The following is a 20,129-nucleotide window of genomic DNA, read 5'->3' as shown; positions in this document are numbered from 1 at the left end:
AACAATATACTACTTATTAGAATTAAGTAATTTAATGTAATCAGCTGCTAAAATCACTTCTTCATACATAGTGAAATACAATTTTGTTTTGTTTTGCTTTTTGAGACAGGGTCTCATTATGTAAATGAGACTGACCTGGAACTCACTATGTAGCCCAGGTTGGTCTCAAACTCACAGTGATCCTCCTGCCTCAGCCTCCCGAGTGCTGGGATTACAGCCATGCACCACCACGCCCAGCTTACACTGAAATACACTTTTACACTTGATCTTAGCCAAAAGGCCGAGAAGCGATTGAAATACACTTTTAACACCAAACCATTTAAAAGTTTTTAAGAGGTCCTTGTCTGAATCCAATGTTTGCTTTGTGATTCAACAAAGAAGTACAATAACTGGGGTAATACAGGACAGATAGCCAATGTTGTAAGAAAAGATATTTATTATTTACACCACTGAAATAGTCCCATAAGAACAATATACACCATGTTTATTTAGAAGGATCGATTCCTTTCAAACATAACTGTAGAAAGCAATACTGTCAATACAAAACTGTGGTCACGTTACATATATGCAGGCATAAGCATTGCAAATAATATATAGTATTTTTAATCTTATGGCTAATATTTTCACTGACACACGGCGTTAGCACTTAAGATATAGCTGGAACAGAAAAACCACTTTGTTTATGCTTTTTAGGGTTGAAGTGGTGATATGTCTCATTTTAAAATTTATTGCCTTTAACTGTTTTTATGTCAAGTTTTAGGCAGAAGTGCTTCTAGTTAGCCACCAAAAAAGAAGCGCATTCGTGTTCCTTTGTATTATTCCTCAGTCTTCTGTTTTCTATTTCTCATACTACAGCATTGCTGTTATCACAACTTGCGTTCTCTAGTTTTACTTAAAGCACACTGACACACACACACGTAACAGAACAAACTGAGACAGCTCAGAATTTAGAGATGGAACTGCTGGAGTAGAGAAATTTTGTCTGTACCAAAGGAATAAAAAATATTGGTAGTTTTAAGCATAACAAGCTAAGTTCTTTACTCAAAAACTTGTTTGTTTGCTTTGAAGGGGAAAACCCTACTTTCAAGATGGGTTTGGTTTTAGACTTAGGTAGTTGATAATGACAGACAAAAACACAAGACACAACTTGTTTCTAAAGTCATAAAATGACATTGTTGAGTATGTACTTTTCTCTATTTTTTCTTCCCTTTTTTTTCTTTTTTTGTTTTGGTGGAAAAACACCTTTGTAATCAATGGCAGAGAAAATATTTTTCAAGAATAACAGTATATTCATATAAGGGGAAAAGGATTTTTTAAAAAGCATATTGCTATGATCTTCAAAAAATATAAAATTAAATTTACAAAAACTGGAAGACCAAGAATAAGCAGTCTGGTATTTGCTTCAGTGTCCAGCACTATTGTGATTTCTAGCATAAAAGCAAAAAGATCATGGATCTCAAGTATCTTCAATAATTGCCAGGATAACTTGTAACTACTGTCCTTGCTTCTTTGAGAGATACCTGCAAGAAGTAAACATGTCAGAGCTATAGCATGTTAAATTCATGGGCATACTGTAACGCTCTGTCCAAAGGTTCATTTAAATGATAAAGCCTTTCAAGATGGGCACTGTTCACATTCACTCATAGATGTTCACTGTCTAGGTTCCATGCACTTCATGAAGGGTTTCTGCTAGACCTCATTCTTATTTGATGGGCACACAGAGGTTAAGCAATTTGCCCAAATTAAGGCTCTAGAGGCTGCATTCACTAATTGTCATCCTATTATCGCCTACTTCCCAATCTGAGAATCAATGTTAACTAGCCTTGTAATTTATAAATAACTCAAATTCCATTTAAAGATCCTATTTTTCTTACATAAAGATAACAGCCCAACGACCCCAGAGAACACTGATCAGAAGATCAAAAAGATACAAAGATATTAATTTACTAAGCAAACATTTTATTCATATTATTTAATAGGAACCTAACACAAAATTTAGAAATTTATCTCCATTTCTCACATTTATGAACTACTATAATTAGCACTGCAGAAGTGGGGAAAGGTTTCCTGAAATCAGGAAATTCAAATGTTTGATGGTGTTACTTGCTTATTCTGGGGCAGTGTGCTAAGCATTTATGTCCATGACTCAGTTACATCATCTTCAATTTGAAGATAGGGACCAAAAAAAAGAAAAAAAAAGGGTGCTTTACCTTCCAAATAGTATCATGAGATTATAATTAAGGAGCTATGTGGCAAATTAAGCTGAAAAGTCAAAGTGTTAATATACAAACAGTCTGTTTTGTTGCTATACTTATTGGAACTCAAGTTTTAAAGATCTAATTCCAAACCATTTCTCATAGTGCGTAACAGTAATCCTTTCTATTTCACCACAAGTTTTTCTCTGCCTCAAAAACCTGATGTCAGGCCCAGGTCAGAGGCACCACACCTGAGACCCAGTGCTAAAAAAAAAAAGAAAAGAAAATCTTGATGTCTATGTGATTTATATTAGATTTATGCCTGTGTCTTTACTTAAACAATTAAAGAACTAGACAGTAAGACGGCAATTAATAATACTTATCTTTGAAAAAGAAAATCACGAGCAAATGTTTGTTCAGTGGAATAAAGTGTTCTGCTATGAACAGAAGTCTTTGGATTTTTGTTTTTGAGACAGGGTCTCACTATGTAGTCGAAACTGACCTGAACTCACTACGTAGCCCAGGCTGGACGAGAACTCACTGCCTCAGCCTCCCAAGTGCTGGGATTACAGGCGTGCAGCACTATGCTCGACAGTCTGTAATTTTTAACACTATTCAGACAAATTTTAACAGATTCTATCCTGACATTATTTTATAGTACAAGAACACAGGTTAAATTCCCATGTGGTTCACAAGGGAGTGGGCTAACTGCTATCACAAAATAGTTTTCAGGTAGCATCATGAAAGTGTACCCATCTTTCAAATCTTCTCTATTAGAAGTATTAAAGAGCTTATGAGTGGTTCTGGCGTCTGCCTCCCAAGCTCACGGACCCAAGTTTGATTCCCAGTACCCGCCCCCCAAAAAAGCAATTATGGGATGTTGGTTTATGAACAAGTTAGAAGTTAAGGCACAAGGGAAAATAGTTTTGGAGTGCAGTGGTATGTACATGAATTAGAAAATATTTTTAGAACTTACCATTTAAAATAAAAGTTAAGACATATATATTCTAGGGTCACTTAATTCTTTTCATTACTAGTATACAGAGAAAATGAGTAAGCAATAAGCACTTACCTTTCCCAGTATTTGTGATTTAGCTCCAAAAAGTCATCTAACTTTGCTATCTCTTTGAGGTACTGAGTTAACTTTAAAAGTTCTTTGTCTTTATCTCGATTTAGGTGTGCTTTCATAAAAGGTCTTATCTATTAGGAAACAAAATTTCACACTGTGTTAAGGAAGATTTAACCCTCAAGGCTAAAACATCACCAAAGACATCAACACTAAAAATTACTTTTATATTAGCCTAAGTACAGTGAACAGAAAGTCAGGTATAATGTTTACAGTACAGATTAACAGATTAGCTCTTCCACCTTGTTTATCTGCATCCTTTCAGTCTGAAACTGACACTACCAGTTTTCTCACAGCACTTGAAACCCTACATTGGATACTCTACTTTGCAAAACTGTTTACACTTTTTCCCATCTACCACTTTAGGTGCTTTTTACTAATTAATTTCATTTATTAAAAAAATTTAACCCAAATATAAGCTTGATCTAATTGGAAAGTGAGAAAAATTTTAAGTGGTAATTTTCATGTTAGTGATTTTCTATGAAATTTTTGTACACTTGAAATATCATTACACATATTCACATATTGCCTGTTTTCTGCCACGCTTAATCATAAGCATTTTTGTCATTAAATTTCCATATAAATCATGTAATTATACAAGTTTCTACAGAAATCATTGAATCGTACAAGTTTCTCACATTTTCCAAAATTTTAAGGTTGATTTACCTTATAAAGAAAGGCATGAAGAAGCATTACTATACATCGGAACAGTGGGGAGACTGAAAGTATGTTGTTCTATATATGCTGACCTGGGTGGCAGTTACCTGAGTTACCTTTACAAGTTTGTTAAACTGTAAATTTTATGTTAGCACCTTAATAAAGAGTGTCGCTCTTCTTTTAAAAACATCAACTCAAATATCTTCATATGATTTAAGATAATCTTTCAAAACTTTTAATTAATTTTAAATGAAATGGTATGTCTGGGATTTGCTTTCAAATATTAAGGAGACAGAAGGCGCAGGGCAAACAAAATTATCCATGAATTTATAAGCTACTCAGATGAAACGTACACAGGATTCACTGTATAATTCTATGTAGCTCCATATATTTGAAATTGTCAGGGATGAACTATCTTTTTAAAAATATTTTAAGACAAGTATATATTAATGAAAAATATAAAGGCACTCTTCCATGAAAGAATAAAACAAAATTTCACAACAAAACAACTAGAGAATAAGGATAGGTACTATCCTGTATTGGCATCATGATCTTAAAAGAATTCGTCAAAATACTAAGAGTATGACTCACAGAAAAAAAAAGACAAATAAGAAACAAAAGGACAAAACTCTTCTCAATGAACAAAGAAAAATTAGTAGTATAAATGAAACAACATATATTTTAAAGTATTTTTGAAACAACAGAATAGATATTTTGGGGATTTAGTTGAATTTCTTCCTACTTCCTAATTTCTACTTTGATATATATTTTGTTCTTTTGCGTTTCATCTCTTTAACACACACACATACACACAGGGTTGGGCATGTAGCTTAGTAATAGAGCCTGGGTACAAGCCCCAGCACTGTCAAAACCCAAAACAAAATTAAAAACAAAAACAAAAACAAACAACGAAAAAAAGTCACACACAGCTGATGTGGTGGTGCATCCTTCTATTCCCAGCACTCTGGAGGCTGAGGCAGGACTGTGCTGGGCTACACAGCAAGTGTATACACAGTGAGAGCCTGTCTCAAAACAAAACAAACAAAAAAAAATTCTCAACCACACGTGTTTTAAGAACTAAGTAAGTCATACTGAGTACTAATTTATCCTTATTCTACACGGAAAAAAATCAACTACCATACACAGTAATACTAGGAATGTAGATCAGTTGTAGAGTCCGTGTTTAGGATACCTGAAAACCTGGGTTGGTTCCCAGCACCATAAAACATCAAAAGACAGGTAACATCTAATCACTGTCACCCACGCAAAAGCAACAGTGAGCTCAAAGGAGTTCACTACCTTATCTATCAAGAGTACAGGTTTAAAATATACTTTTGTTCCATCACTAGAAAAACAGACAGCCATCCTTAAGTGGACAGAAGAAAAATTACCCAAATGTTCTGCTCTTATTAAATATCTAGATACAGAGACCTCCACAACTGTCAGATGAACTACACTGCTGCCTGGGGGAATCTGAGGTGGGCCAGCAGAGCAAGTCCAAACAGATGCAAGGAGTTGTGGGAGACTTTCCTCAAGCAAAGCATCACCAGCAATGCTATTTCTCAGCAGCAACAGTGACAGTGGGGATCCAGAAGGTGCTGTGCTGCAGGGCTAGGAGGGAACAGAGGCATTGTGTGATGTACAACACAGGGAAATGAGGTTCTACACATTCCTGGGGATGTGACATTGGGATGTGTTAAAGTATTCCTTCCTTCAACTCCTGAAGAATGTAAAAGCAATGTGTTCACTTTTAAACTATCAGGACACAATACATTAAAAGGATTTTATGCTTAAAGAGCAGGAAGGAATTCAGAACAGAAAAAGAAAGTACAGGGTCTATGGTTGGTAAAAAGATTTTAAACCCACAGATCCACTGAGTTATTTTTGTATTCTAAACATTTGGTCTTAAGCATTATTAGGCAACAAAACTGATGCCAAAGATTCTGCTTAAGATGGGATAAAATAAACTAATTAAAGGCAAAAATTGTATTTCACCTGGCCATTTATTCTGGTATAAGCACTGCCCAGTGCAACGTTTTCACCACCCATCTCAGTGCTAACTAGCAGGGCAGGCAACATGCATAATCAATTTGTTGCATGTCAAAGAAATATGTTTTAGAAACTTGACACTGTTGAGATTAGCACCGAATTCTCTTCTATCATCATTTCCACATACAGATAATAAAACTGAAGTTTGCTTTATTCACCATTCCAACATTCACATTTTTAGTTCTTTTTTATATTCATATTCACAATGCCTTACATATCTCAAATCAAGATGGCAAGCCTATAAGTAAACTATTTTAAAAATACTTATTTTTAGACAAACAGATCTGCAAGAATCTTTTTTGAAATTCCTAAGGACACTATCAAACTGTGATAACAAAACACAGTATTTAAGAATATTCCTCAACCTCAAAACTTCAATGCCAATGTGGGCAGATCATCAATAATTACCTTAAACAAGGTTCTCAAAAGGACATTTACAAGAGATCATCTGCATGTTTTAAAAGTACTTCCTGATTAGAATTTTTGAGGGTGGGAACTATGTATTTTCAAGAATTCCTTCAGTGAATCTAAGCTTTTAAAAAATCCTCTCAGCAACATAAAGAATTAGAAATGTTTAACATCACCTCTCCCTGCATTAAGAGATGAATAGGATCCAAAAATATCGGCTGGAAACATAAAGTTCTAAACACAAATAAAAAACAATCGTACATTTTTAAAAGCTGAAAGTTCCCTCATCACTTACACCATTATCACACCTTATTCCAAGAAAAGGTAATAGCTATGAGTTTCACAGAAATTTGGCAATAGAAATTGTCAATCAGATCTCTTCTCCAGACTCAAGTGTACCTTTCTGTACCCTATACCTGGTGAACTACACACAGGAAAGCCACTTCTCCCAACATAAATCATTTCACTACAGTAATATAACCACTTTTCTTCTAAGTCAACAAGTTTTTATATTTGTAGCAAATCAGGACTAGATTTAGTATTTTGTCCCTTACATTATACTCACTGTACACTAAAGATCAGATCAACAATTTATAAGGCCTCAAAAATGGACTTAGTTTTTCTCTCGTCTTTTAAAACTACCAAAGAACTTAACTGGCAGAAAAGTTCAGGACTGAAACTAAAATATCTTAAGTGTTAAGAATGCCACTTCAAATGAAGGCTCCATTCACTATAGTACCATGATATATAAATAACTTTTCCATTTTCATATTGTCCCGATATATACCCAACCAGGAGTACCAGAAATTTTTAATTTTCAAGTTTATCTCTTTTCAATGTGATGCTGCTATCAGGTTTAGAATGCCACTATTATAGCTCCACAAGTTTCATCAGACTGCATGCCAAGATCATCACTAAACCAGGAACCAAGTCACTTAGACTCTAACCAAAATTGTGTTACATGATACATGACCTTGAGCATGTCATGAAATCTCTCACCCTCAGTCTGTTTCTAAAGTTAAGAAAGAAGACAAGATGACCGAAGTTCCACCTAGCTCTGACATTTTACAGTTCTAGGATGTGTACTTGGCCCATATGAATTTTGAAAACCTCCTAATTTTCGGTTTAAAAGGGCAATTGAACACCATTAGTTTCAGCTATCCAGTTAACCAGAACACCCGAAATTACAAGATTTGTATTCCTAATAAAGCATCTAATGATTTCACTTCTGATGCTAAAACCCATGGTGCTCCCACAAATCTAACTAAAAGTAAAATATTCCAGGCTTCATACAGGTGGTGCATACCTGTAATCTCAGAACTTGGGAAGCTAAGGCAGGAAGATCGTTTTGAGTCGGAGCCCAGTCTGAACTGCATATAGCAAGACCTTGTCTCAACCAAAATTAAAAAAAAAAAAAAAAAAAACCACTTGGATGTATTGGCTAAGGAGATATCAATGTAGAAGTCAGATTGTTCACTTTCATATAAACTTCTCTAAATACTTACATTTTTCTTACCTGTGACTATGTGTCATTTAATAACAAGGAGACTTGCCCTTAACCAATTTCACTTCTGTGTGACTATTACAGAGCACACAGCACTCTAATACAAACTTAGATGTTACAGCCTACTGCGTGCCTATTGCTCCTAGGCTACAAACCTGTATAGCACGTTACCACACTGAGTGCTACAGGCAACTGTAACAGTATGCATCTAAACAAAGACAAGATAGAGTAAAAATAGTAAGTGACCAATACTTTTCAGCTTCAATATAATCTTATGGAATTATGCTCAGGCAGATGGCCGGTCAATCAATGACTAAAACCAGAATTATGCAATAGCACTTGACTGCATTTTCAAAAATTTATGAAACAGTGCTGAAGGTTCTACCACAAAGTCCAGATTACATGAGCATATAAAGGTATGGCTTACCTTTAGTCCATTCTGTGGGTTCATTAGAAAATTTCTTCCTATGTCATCAAACATAATGGTGTTTTTCTTGCTGTAAAATTCAGAAAACTTTCCCCAAATAACACCAAGAGGCTTTACCTTAGAATAAAAGTTTAAAGTCCAATTTTATCAATGGTTAATCCTTTCTCAAAAGCACAGCCACTACAATGATAGAACAAAGCCAGAGTTCCCTTCCCCTAAGACCCTGATGACCATGGGAGCTGAATGTGGTAACACACTTGTGAAGCATGATGTCAGCTTGCAATGTTTACATTTCTGAAAAGTCTGTTCATGTTGTAATTGAACTAAATGCATTCTAAGACTTTCCGTAATTTTAACATGAAGATTCTGGGACAAGAGTAGTTACTGGTTTTAAAGGGATCTAAAGCAATTCATCGATGTCCACTAAGCAGTCACGTGACTTTCCGGGCTACAGCACTCTCTCTCAGAGCTTGAGAGTTACAGCAGGCCTATTTACAAAACCAGAACAACATAGTGAGGGAAAATGTCCCTGGCTGTTCTGGTACTTTAAATATTTTACTGAAAAGAAACTGATGTTATCTTTCATTCAATGGCCTGAGTCCCTAATTTCTAGGGCATTTGATAACTTATCTTCAACAGCACCATAATTTGTAAATTCTTGCTTTTATTTCAAAATTCTTAAGGCCAGGCTTCAAAGGGATGATTCCCTATACAGCTGCTTTTATTAGTGCTTGCATTAAATTTCTATGAGACCACACAAGAGCTAACAGTACTTGCTTGTATGGATAATAAATGGATGAGGGGCCCAACTGGGATATTATGATTTTGTGAATCATGTCACTTAAGTTCAGGAACTTTTCTTAATAAAATTTTAAAGAAAGTTACTTTTTGCTAAAGGTAGCAGTTTCATTAGTGGTAATAAGTATCTAATACGAAATGGCAATAAATTGTGACAAAGGTTGTTTTATTTTTCTTTTCTATAGATTATTTTAATATGAAGAGGACGTATTCCTTCTCAATGTCATTTTACTAAAATTTTACTGCCTGTATTTTTTCACTATGTGCTACTAGAAAAAAAAAATTGCCAATTATTTTGAAGGCAAACACATCAGAACTGACACAATAAGCCAGACTGTTTGGTGTTTTTGTTTTGTTTTTTGTACTGGGGCTCGATCTCTGGACCTTGCCCTTGTCAGGCTGGCAGCGGCACCACTGAGCTAAATCCCTGGCCCTGTTGGGTGTTTTTTAAGCTAACAAGTTTCAGAGATCAGTCTTGGACACCTATGATTAGAAGTTCTATATCCTCTCAAAAAAAATACTGTCATTTGGTAATTAGGTCAAGCACTCTTTATCTCAAAACCTGAACTATTTTCTCAGAATAATATTAAAATACAGAAAAGCACAAAGGAAATTTTTAAATCACCTATAATCTAGTCAGCACCAAAAAAATCTAGCACACGGAAAAAAAAAAAAGACAAGTAGGTATTTTGATGTATTTACCCCAGCTTTTTTGATTAAACAGCAGCTTCAGGTTAACAGATTGTTAAAGTTGGAAATCCTGGACCAAACCAAGTTCTAACAGCTTGTAGACATTCTTATCTGAAATACTTTTCACTATGTCATGAAAATAACAACATTTTAAAAAGATTAACTAACTACTATCTACACCAAATGATTCATTTTATTCTAAGGGTAACTATAATTTATACATATAATCCCCAAACCCTGGAAATTGAGGATTATCTTATTACTTTTTCACTATTAACAAATATTGCTATGCTTAAGATCTTCTAAACTTCTTCCTGATGTTTAGATTTTGGAAATGTATTACTTTAGGAGGTAATAAAGTATATTTTCCCAATGTATGCGTTATTTCTTTTATGAATGAAATTTCCATGCACCTAAGTCACTATTTGTAAATTTAATTATTTTAATACTGTCTTTCTTACCTAAGCTTTTCTATTATGCTAAGTTCTCCATAGTGCCTGCTTGTGTGCTTCCAAAAGACAGCCTGTATTTCACTTGTCTCTTTATTACCAATAGTGCCTCACACAGCTGTGCAAATAGCTGGTTTTCAATCCTACGTGTAGTTCCTTGGGGAGCAAAGTGAAAAGCCCTATACTTTCAGCCCAATCCTTTTCTCTGATGGCTCCTGTTCCTACTCTATAGGCCTACAAAAACATCACCTCAAAGCACACATACTACGAAGTACCTATTTTTATTAGCATTTTCATACAGGGCAAAGTGAGTATGTTTTGGGTTGTTTCTAGTACATTCCTTCATGATATTCAGTATTTTTCTCACCTATTTTGTCTGGCAAAACTGTAGTGTCATCATCACAAAACAATTATTCTTCACCACCAGTTGCTTTTTTAACAGTCCTGCTTCATTAAAATTCACATCTTTTAAACTTAATTTTTCTATGTCAAATTATATGACAATACTCATTTTCTACATCAAAACTGTCACTTTACTATTCACTCAGATGAATTTCTAAACTCCTTAAGTTATTCCATCATTATAAATACAAAAGGTACACTAGAAAATCAACGTGTCTTTAAATAAAAGTAGAACAAGTTCTTACATCTATCAGTCCTCTCCTTGGGGTATGTACTGTTATCATAGCAGCACTGTCCAACATGAAGGTAATCTTATAATTTGCATTTGTACTCACTCCCAGCTCCTGTAAACATAAGTGTTCATGAGGTTAATATACAGTAATATGGAAAATTCAAGAATTAAATATTTCAGCTGCAATTTCTCAAAATGCCAAATTTCTATACCATTGACATTCGTCTTACTAAACAATTACCAAGTGTTTTAATTTCACTTAGTTACATCAAAAAATAGTAGTCCAAGGAAAATAAACCAGAAACAAAAAAAGCATTACTGTAAAATGGAGAGGAAAAAAAAGGAAAGTCTAGCTGTACTTTTTCTTGAAAACAACTTAGGCATTCATTACAAACTATCATGACACAGACATTAAAGAAATTTCTACTCCTGATATTTGCATTTATTTATCTTCTAAATGTCCACTGGTAAGAATGAAATTGGTTTAGTTTCAGAACTTTCGAGTAATTTAAAAATGGCTGTTTCCAACACTTACTTTCATTTTAGCTTCAATCCACTTCATATTTGTTGCAGCTAAAGTGAGGAATATACAATACATATGAACACTTTGAATTTTACTTTAAAAATCTATATAAATAAATTTTTCTAAAAAAAGCAAGTACATCACAAATAATATCCCTAGTATATTTATGGTAATCTTCTTTTAAATATTCATTAAAAAGTAAACTTTGCCTACTGGAAAGAAACAGCTTAAACAACTTTTACCTACAAGATACAAGAGGGCTGGGGATTTAGCTCAGTGATTCCACCCCCTGCCTCATAAGCACAAGGTACCGAGTTTGATCCCCAGTACAAAAACAAAAAAGATACAAGTAGCCAGCACTCAAAAGAACTCTGAACCCAGGAAATTGGTAAGACCCAAACACCCTACTAAAAACAGCCCTGCCACTATTTCCTACCAATTCCAAACTTAAATTTGGGATGTATGGATTTTAACTTTCTTCCACATTCCTAATTCCATATATGCACACATCTATACATGTGTGTATATGTGTCAATACAAGCATATTAAGGTTAGATGTCAAAAGTTTATGCTGAAGATTAGCTAGGTCCAATGAAAATATCCATTTGTCAGGTGTGGTACATTTAATGCTGACTAAGTGAAGCAGCTTGTAAAAAAACCACAGAGACAAATGTATGAAGTGTACCTATGTTGCATACGTGCTCACTGTCAGACACTGACCAGTTTTGGGGCTGCTGACACTAAATTTGTAACCATCTGTATGTGCTCTCCTGGTCCCAATTACTGGACTAAACTATATAACTGTTAACAAAAAAAAAAAGTTTAAGTAGAGGGAAAAAGTATTTTAATTACTTAAAATATATGCATGCATGTAGATGTAAAGGTGAAAGAGGAAACCTGAGTCCTCGACAAAAATATTATTAGCACATGCACATGAAAAGCCAAAGAATTACCTTAACATGCAAAACTGATCAGCTGAACTAAAATTTTAGCGACTACGTTATCTACAATTAAAACAGACACAAAACAGGGAAAGATTTTTTTCTTTTAAATTTACTACCTAGTCTGTGTCTGCAATTTCCAGACGAAAAAGAGAATCAGCTAACAGTTTCTCATTATTAACTATGAGATATCACATACGGAACCAGCTGCGATACTGATTATTATTTTAATGGCTCTATAGCTTTGAGATACATAACCACGCTCATCGTGGGGAACTGGTAATTCTGCATCTCAATTGTTTTTACTTCCCCTTCCTCCCACCCTCCTCTCTCTCTTGCCCAGATTTCCTTCCCGTCTCTACAAAGTTCACTCCACATTTCCTACTAGTTTTTATTTTCATCTTTATTTATATTCAGATTTACCATTATGTTTAAGTGAAGAAGCTAGGGTTCTGACAGAGTAAATAACCTGTCAAAGTCACACAGTAAGGACAGAGCCAGAACTAAAATCCTACTTTATTTAGTTCCAAAGAGAAGTGCCCTTGTCAAAACACTACCACAAAATACAAAAAATATCTACAAAAATAACTTATTGAAATATATTTAAAGGTTCACTAAACTTTTATTTTGTGGTACTGGGGATTGAACTCAGGTCCTTGTGCTTCTGAGGCAGGCGGCAGAACCACTAAGCTAAACCCCCAGCTCGCTAAACTTTTTCAATAAACTAGTTTTAAGATGAACTTTTTCTCAAATGTCCTCTCAGACATCAGTTGGAGAACAAAAATCTGCTAAGCAAGGAGCTCTCTCCCCCTTATCATATTAAACCAGAAAACTACCAATATTTTTTTTTTGAGACAAGATCTTACTTTGTAGTTCAGGTTGGCCTAGAACTTGTGGCGATCCTCCTGTGTCGGCCTCCCAAGTGGGATGACAGGCGTGCACCACAAAGCTCAGGTAAAATAATCAGAATTTTAACATGCTTTTTTAACAGCTATGAACTTCTGCTATCACTGGGCAATGAAAATACTCATAAGGGTAGTTACAAAGGAAATTTACAGAACTATAACCTACCATCTGGCTTCTCTCAAGACCTGACAACTAAATATAGTACAGCATGTTTAATGCATGGCATTTTATTTAATTCACAGTGAGAACCCATCTCTGTTTACGACATTGTCCAGAAGCAACTTTACTGTTTGTACAAACGTGTAATGTAAATCAATGCATTACTTCATTCTTCAAGAAACTCTTGGTAAAAACAAACATCAACTGAACTAAATGGTGCCCTTAGTAATACCGCAGATTTACATTTGGAGAACAAACATTATCTTAACACAGACCTCTATGTTCTTAGAGTGACCCACAGAGGACAATTTGAGCAACACTGCTTCATTCAATATATTAACTTCCCTGTGGGACTTGTACTGTCCTTTATTTCTGTAGTTACATCACTGTGGTTTAAAAAAAAAACCAAAAACCAAAAAACAAAAAACTTATCTTTCTCTAAGTGTTTTGAAAGAGGAATGAGGAAGAAAGAAAACAATATCCCAAGGCATCACAGATTTCACAGTAAAGATCAGAAAATTTTCTACTAAAAGTTAGGACATTAAGAAAATAAGGCCATTTTCATTCTGACACCATAATCTATTTCTGTCCCATACTAAAACTGTCTCAGTGTTATGTGTCAAATGTCAGTACGTTTATACACATGCAAGAAAGTCAATTGTATGAATTTCCTTAAAAAAAGAAAACTTTCTTAGAAGTAAGTCTTCTTAGCTGTTTTATATAGCAGAATAAAATAAGGAACAACTTTATTTCCATAGAAATATATAAAAAAAAAAATATATATATATATAGCTTACACCAAATAACAATGTCATAATCTTCATAGGCAGATGTTAGAAATTCATGAAGATACGGCCGCATTAATTCTACTCCAGTCTCTGCACAGGACCTATGGTCTAAAACAGAATTGATCATAGGATTATTAGTTTGTTACTGTGGAGAAATGGAAAATGAAATTATTATGAAATGTAATATAAATATTCAATTGTACATTGCTTCAGGTTGAATTAGACTGGCTGACAGACACATCTTTCAATGCATACAACTTAGTATCCTTGAGCTCCAATTTTTTTCTTTCTGGTACTGGGGATTGAAGTCAGGACCTTGCTCTTGCCAGGCAGGCACGACACCACTGAGCTACATCCAATTTTTATTGATCAGTTTTGTTCAAAGTATGAAGAGCAACACTGAGAATTCTGGCTTATATTGTAAGTTGTAAATTTTTTTCTCATTACTCTCAAGTTTAGGTATCATTTATGAAAATGAAAAACTAGGCTTCCAGGTATCATTTATGAAAATGAAAAACTAGGCTTCCTACATTCACATTTAGTCATCACCTTGCAGTTATTATCACATTCAACCAAAATGACAAGACCAATTAACTTATTAAATCTTAAAATAAGTATATGTTATGAAATACATTTAAAGTCTAAACATAGAGTTAAATAAACTCCCGTATAAGTAAATACTTCTTGCCAATAGCAGAGGATGAAATGAACATCTTTCTTCTTCGACTGACACGATAAATTTCAAATGCAAGAAACTGCCTGAACATAATTAGAGACAAAAGATAAAATATAAAAAATGACTTTTTAAATATTCCTAATAAAAATTTAAGTGTTAAAAGTTACTAAGTTAAATTATGATGCATTCACAAAGTAGAATACTGTATATATAGCAAATAATACTTAATGACTGCAATGATATTCATCTATAATTAAGTAAAAGAAAAAAAATAGACATACATACATACACACTAGAAGATACACACCAAAATATTAAGAGTGGTCATCTTTGGGTCTTGAAATTACAAATGACTTTTTTTTTCCTCATATGTATTTCCTACAAGGAATGATTTATTTTTGAAATAATAAGAAAAGCTTTCAAATATTTCATGTGAACCCTGAGTTGCTGGAAAAAAAACAAACAAAAGAAGAACAAAAGTTGTTGTGGGCAACAGAAGATGAAAAGCATTATTAACTGACTTACCAAACAATGTATAATCAACATCTAGTACCAACAGCTTTTTTCCTTCCCTGGGAGGATTCAGTATTTCCACTTTGTACTCTTTAACTCTGCGAGAAATTTTCAACAGATTTTCTTCCCTAAGGGAAAAAGTAAAATCAAATGAAGCACTCACATTTTCTCATGTGACAGTTCCCTCTAAAGGAAAAGGCACTTACCTGTTTTCTACTTCAACTACTTCATCTTCAATGTCAAAGTCATTAACAACATCATCATTGTCAGGAGGTGGACCTAAGACATCCTCCTATTTAGACAGAGAAGAGTTTTACCATACTACCTTTAACATAATAAATGCACAGCATGAAAATCAATAAGTACAATCTGAGTTCAAGAATCTTTTAAATACACACTGTGGGAAAATTTCCACATTAATAACTTATCATATGTTTCCCCTGGACAGATTTTCCATGTTCAATTTGACCATTTGGGCTACTACTACACTTAGTTAACTGTATACTAAAAAGTTCCTGGGCATTTATTTTCTGTTGAGTTAATACAATACTCACAGTACAGCTTTTATTTTTCATTGACCATGGAGGCGGATTAATTTTACTATATTTAAAATTATATATCATAGTATCTTCAGTGGGGCAAACGGTAACAAAAGTAAACATTTACCAAGCTCTCCTCACGAGTTCCCATCATCATGATTTTAGTATTTGGTTTCAGTTTGAGAGCTCCAAGCTTAACATCATTTTCTGCAGGTTTGCCTACAATACAAGCAAATGACTGTTTTCTCACTAAAGTTCAGGTGCTAGTTTCACTATTCCATTACACAAAACCCTAACATTAAAAGGTTTGGTACAGATGTCACAGCAGTTTTGGAATTTTGCTTTCTTACATTAACAAACTGCTACTGCTGAATTAGTCACATCTAGGATACTAAGAAGTCACAACTAATACAAGGGTTGCTTTCTCTCATTCTATCTAGAACACCCTTATTCAACTAACTAAACATAAATTCATATTTTATTTTGTGGTGCAAGGTGAAGACAAAATTTGTCAGGAAGCCTGGAAGATCAAATGCCTAAAATAAAACTACAGACTGAGACAGAGTTCCTCAAAACTTACCCTTCGTGGTAAGACAAATGTAGGCAGCACAAAAACCCCTTTTAGCTGGATGTGAATATTACCTTTCTGGTAATTTAAATATTACCTTTACTTTTGAAACAGGAGAGATTATTCATGGAGAGTACAAAGCTCAAACTGTAATGAAAACACTGCGCTGTAATGCAGATGTTAGAAAATAAATGACACTTCACCTGAGATTTCTATCAACTGTCAGAGGAATAAGGAGTAATCTTACTGGCGGTGTTCTCAAGTATCCTTCACATTATCATTTTTACCACTAAACTGATTTGAGAAAAATTCCTAGCAAAGAAATCTCAAAAAAAGGAAAGACTATTTAAAACAGGTAACAGCAAATATAAAAATTCATAACAATTAGGACAAAAGATGTACAGTAGGGAGAGATTACCTTTCACTTTGAGTCCAAGTAATTTCTGGCGTTCTGGCAACACTCCAGTAAGGGTCTTGAGAAACTGTTTCAGATCTAGCACAGTGTCGTCCTCTGAAAGTGTGGTCACTGAATATTCCTGTCCACCCCATTTTACAATGATAGGGAGAGCCATTCTGGAAGCATAAGAAGAGGCAGCTTTCCTTCAGAAAAACACACCTAGAATGGCAGGCATACACAAACAAGTCAAAGACAACCTTGTAACTCTGTCTGATGAGCAGGTGGAGTCTGAGTAGTTCCAGTCTACAATTTGATGATACAGAAACAGGTGTTTCTCCTTACAGAAGAGCTCCCCAAACATTAAAAGTTGGACTAAAAATTACCCCACCATCTCCATTTTTGGCTTTGATTTACTGCTTCCTAATACTCTATCAGATTCTCCCTACTATTCAACAGGGAAGGTACAGTAATGAGCTATTTCTCCCACCTGCTTTCCTTGGTCAGGATTATAGTCAAGTTCCACCATGACAGAATATCCTCCTTCATTTAACGTTTGACAGGTAGTGTGCTGGAGTCACTAGAAAGAGCACAGACTCTAGAGCCAGACCACCTGCGATCAGATTTCTGATTTCCCATTTATTAGCTATTTGACTCTGCAAAGTCAACTTGTCTCTTAGTGCCTTGATTTCCTCACCTGTAAAATAGGGATGATACCTACTTCTCAGGGGTCTTATGATGATAAAATTTGTCAATATCTAGAAGTCACAGAGCATACTGCATATAGTAAATACTATGTAAGTATTGGTTAAATAAATTTAGAGCTGAATGTTTACTATGTTCCAGGCACCATGCAGAATACAGAATAAGCCTTATGTTTCATTATTTTATGAACTGGCCAGTTTTACATAATCTCATTTAATAAGGTTGTTGGTAAGAAACAAGATCTGAGAAACTACATAAATTGCTCATGGGTACACAGCTGGTAATGGGTCTTCCAAAGAAATCTGACGTACCCTGTATCTCCCACACCATAACTGTCTTTTCTCTCGAATGGGACCTACAGGAGTTAAGGAAGTTTCAATAAATACAAAACCTATAGGCACAGTTCTAAGCATATAAAGTTTACACAGCAGAGGCTCTCTTATCAACAATTAAATGTGAGCTGGGCTGGGGATTTAACTCAGTGGTGCCACCACCTGCTTCACAAGCGCAAGGTCCTGAGTTCAATCCCTGGAACCAGAAAATAAATAAGTAAATAAATAAATGAATGAATGAACGTGAGTTTATTCCCCACAAAGGTTTCTACTTTTCATAAGATACTTCCACCACAGGTTAGAAAGCTGAGTTAGCTAATCTTGACGTATTGGTCTTCCCAAATTATTTGGTAAAACATTTGACTGCACTATTCTGGCAGCGATTACACCCAGTGCTAAGAAGGTAAATTTTGAGTCTCAATTTGCAAAAATAATTTGGAAACAATGTCTTCTATTAACATGGCCATTAGCAGAAGAAAGTACGATAGCATCTCTTTTATACTTACTCACATGAATATAATTTATATTTACTCATGTTTTCATATTTACATACTGGTTTATACTTACTCCCATGTCTACAATGTCCTACTGAAGGTTTCAAACAAGTACGTTAACTTAGACAACACACTCTATTTTAGAATCTGCTCTAACAAATGTTATGATCTTCAGTAAAGACAAGTGGACTTTGGAGACAAGCTGAAATATGATTTAAGTAAGAGATGGGAATAAAAATGATTACTTATAGGAACTAGGAAAGCATCCAGCACCAATACACACCGAAAAGGGCAAAGCAGTTTGGAGTGAGACTACCTGGGTTCCAGGACCTTGGACAAACCATTTATCTTCCAGTCTAATGCTTCACAAAGTGTGGCCCTGGACTGACCAACAGCATCAATCTTACTTGGTAGCTTGTTAGAAATGTAACAAAAAAAGGAAACAATGATCTAATAATGTGTTTTTTAACTGGCTTCATCCCACCATCTCTAATGCATGCTACAACCTGAGTCACTTTTCTAGACTCTTTAACATAGTCCTTATGACAGTTTTTAAGTTACTGAACCTCATATCATCATTGTTGAGATCACGCACAGCCAGGTGAGGTGTTTGTTGCACACCTGTAATTCCAGTTACTTGGGAGGCTGATGCAGGAGGATGGCAAGTTAAAAGCCAGCCTGTGTAACTTGAGTGAGACTTTGTCTCAAAATAAAAAGGGCTGGGGATGCAGATCAGTGCTTGCCTGGCATGCCTGAGGCCCTGGGTTCACTCTCCAGCACCACAAGAGAAGGTGGGGGGGCGGACTCATGCACACTAATGGTGCAGCATGACATAAATATATGAAAAATGATGGGGGTGTGGGGCAGGGGGTTCCAACCCCAAAGAACAGCTAACATACTGCATTGAGTTTGCCTAGCTAATTCCTAACCCTGGGTCTCAGTCTTCTGAAGCAAAGGCGAGGCAATCTATACCGTATTTACTAGATAAGAACAGTGTTAAGGTAGGAAACAACACTTGTGACAGCCCTTTGTAAGCCAAAAAGAGCTTTACAACGGTGATGGTGGTGGTGGTGACAGAATTACGTGCTACACTGACTCAATCACCTCATTTATTCTTCGCAATTCTGAACAACTACCATCCTCATCATATAGACCAGAAATCTGAAAAAGGAGTTAAATAACTTGCCAAGAACGTACAACTAAAAAGTAGCAAAGACGGCAGTTTGAAAGTACAGCAGCAAGTCAGAAGTGCCCGCTGCCCCGCGGACCGTGAAAAAGCACGGCAGCAAACCTAACTTTTGGAACTGAAAGGACGGGACTGAGGGCGGGGTAATAATTCGAAAAGGCTACCGAAAGGTAACTGAAGTGCCGGCGACTCCAGGCCAGGACAGCACATCAACAGCAACTGCGAAACGTGCAGAGGTGAGCTGTACAAAAGGACTGGTACCGGGCAGCCTCGGAAGGCCGGTACCAAGAGAGAGGGTAAATCTTCAACAAGGAGAGAGAGAAGACAGACAAGCGTCAAGACGAGGGAGGAGTGAAGCCGGGAACCCAAAACACACAGGAGCCCGGGAGGCCCTCGAAATAGGACAGGAGGCCGGGCGGGAAGGCTGCGCGCCCCAACGTACCCGGCCGGGGCCGGGGCCCGGGCGCC

The 20,129-nt window shown here is 35.5% G+C and overlaps 1 protein-coding gene across 1 annotated transcript; it reads right to left on the bottom strand.

Annotated features, from left to right (window-relative positions):
* Window positions 1-449: 449 nt before the first annotated feature.
* Window positions 450-17,612, bottom strand: Ublcp1 (ubiquitin like domain containing CTD phosphatase 1). The gene is made up of 11 exons (XM_033761607.1): window positions 17,435-17,612; window positions 16,969-17,123; window positions 16,110-16,201; window positions 15,650-15,735; window positions 15,456-15,571; window positions 14,264-14,362; window positions 11,473-11,510; window positions 10,951-11,049; window positions 8,367-8,483; window positions 3,268-3,395; window positions 450-1,520 (listed from the first exon to the last, which is right to left on the bottom strand). Exons 1-11 carry the CDS (start codon window positions 17,491-17,493, stop codon window positions 1,493-1,495), a joined length of 1,017 nt encoding a protein of 338 aa, XP_033617498.1. The 5' UTR covers window positions 17,494-17,612; the 3' UTR covers window positions 450-1,492.
* Between the last annotated feature and the right edge of the window lie 2,517 nt (window positions 17,613-20,129).

Source organism: Fukomys damarensis, unplaced genomic scaffold (assembly GCF_012274545.1).
Source record: "Fukomys damarensis isolate Sample0158 unplaced genomic scaffold, DMR_v1.0_HiC HiC_scaffold_9, whole genome shotgun sequence".
Classification (NCBI taxonomy): Eukaryota; Metazoa; Chordata; class Mammalia; order Rodentia; family Bathyergidae; genus Fukomys; species Fukomys damarensis.
The sequence above is the reverse complement of the archived record's forward strand: the minus strand, read 5'-3'. Positions and strand labels throughout refer to the sequence as shown.

Coding starts and splice junctions, on each gene's coding strand:
- Ublcp1 (XM_033761607.1), bottom strand. CDS start 17,493: ATGAAGGAGGATATTCTGTCATGGTGGAACTTGACTATAATCCTGACC. Junction 15,572..15,649: donor GTAGTTGAAGTAGAAAACAG/GTAAGTGCCTTT, acceptor TTTTTCCCTTAG/GGAAGAAAATCTGTTGAAAA. Junction 8,484..10,950: donor CAAGGAGAGGACTGATAGAT/GTAAGAACTTGT, acceptor TTTTATTCTAAG/GTAAAGCCTCTTGGTGTTAT.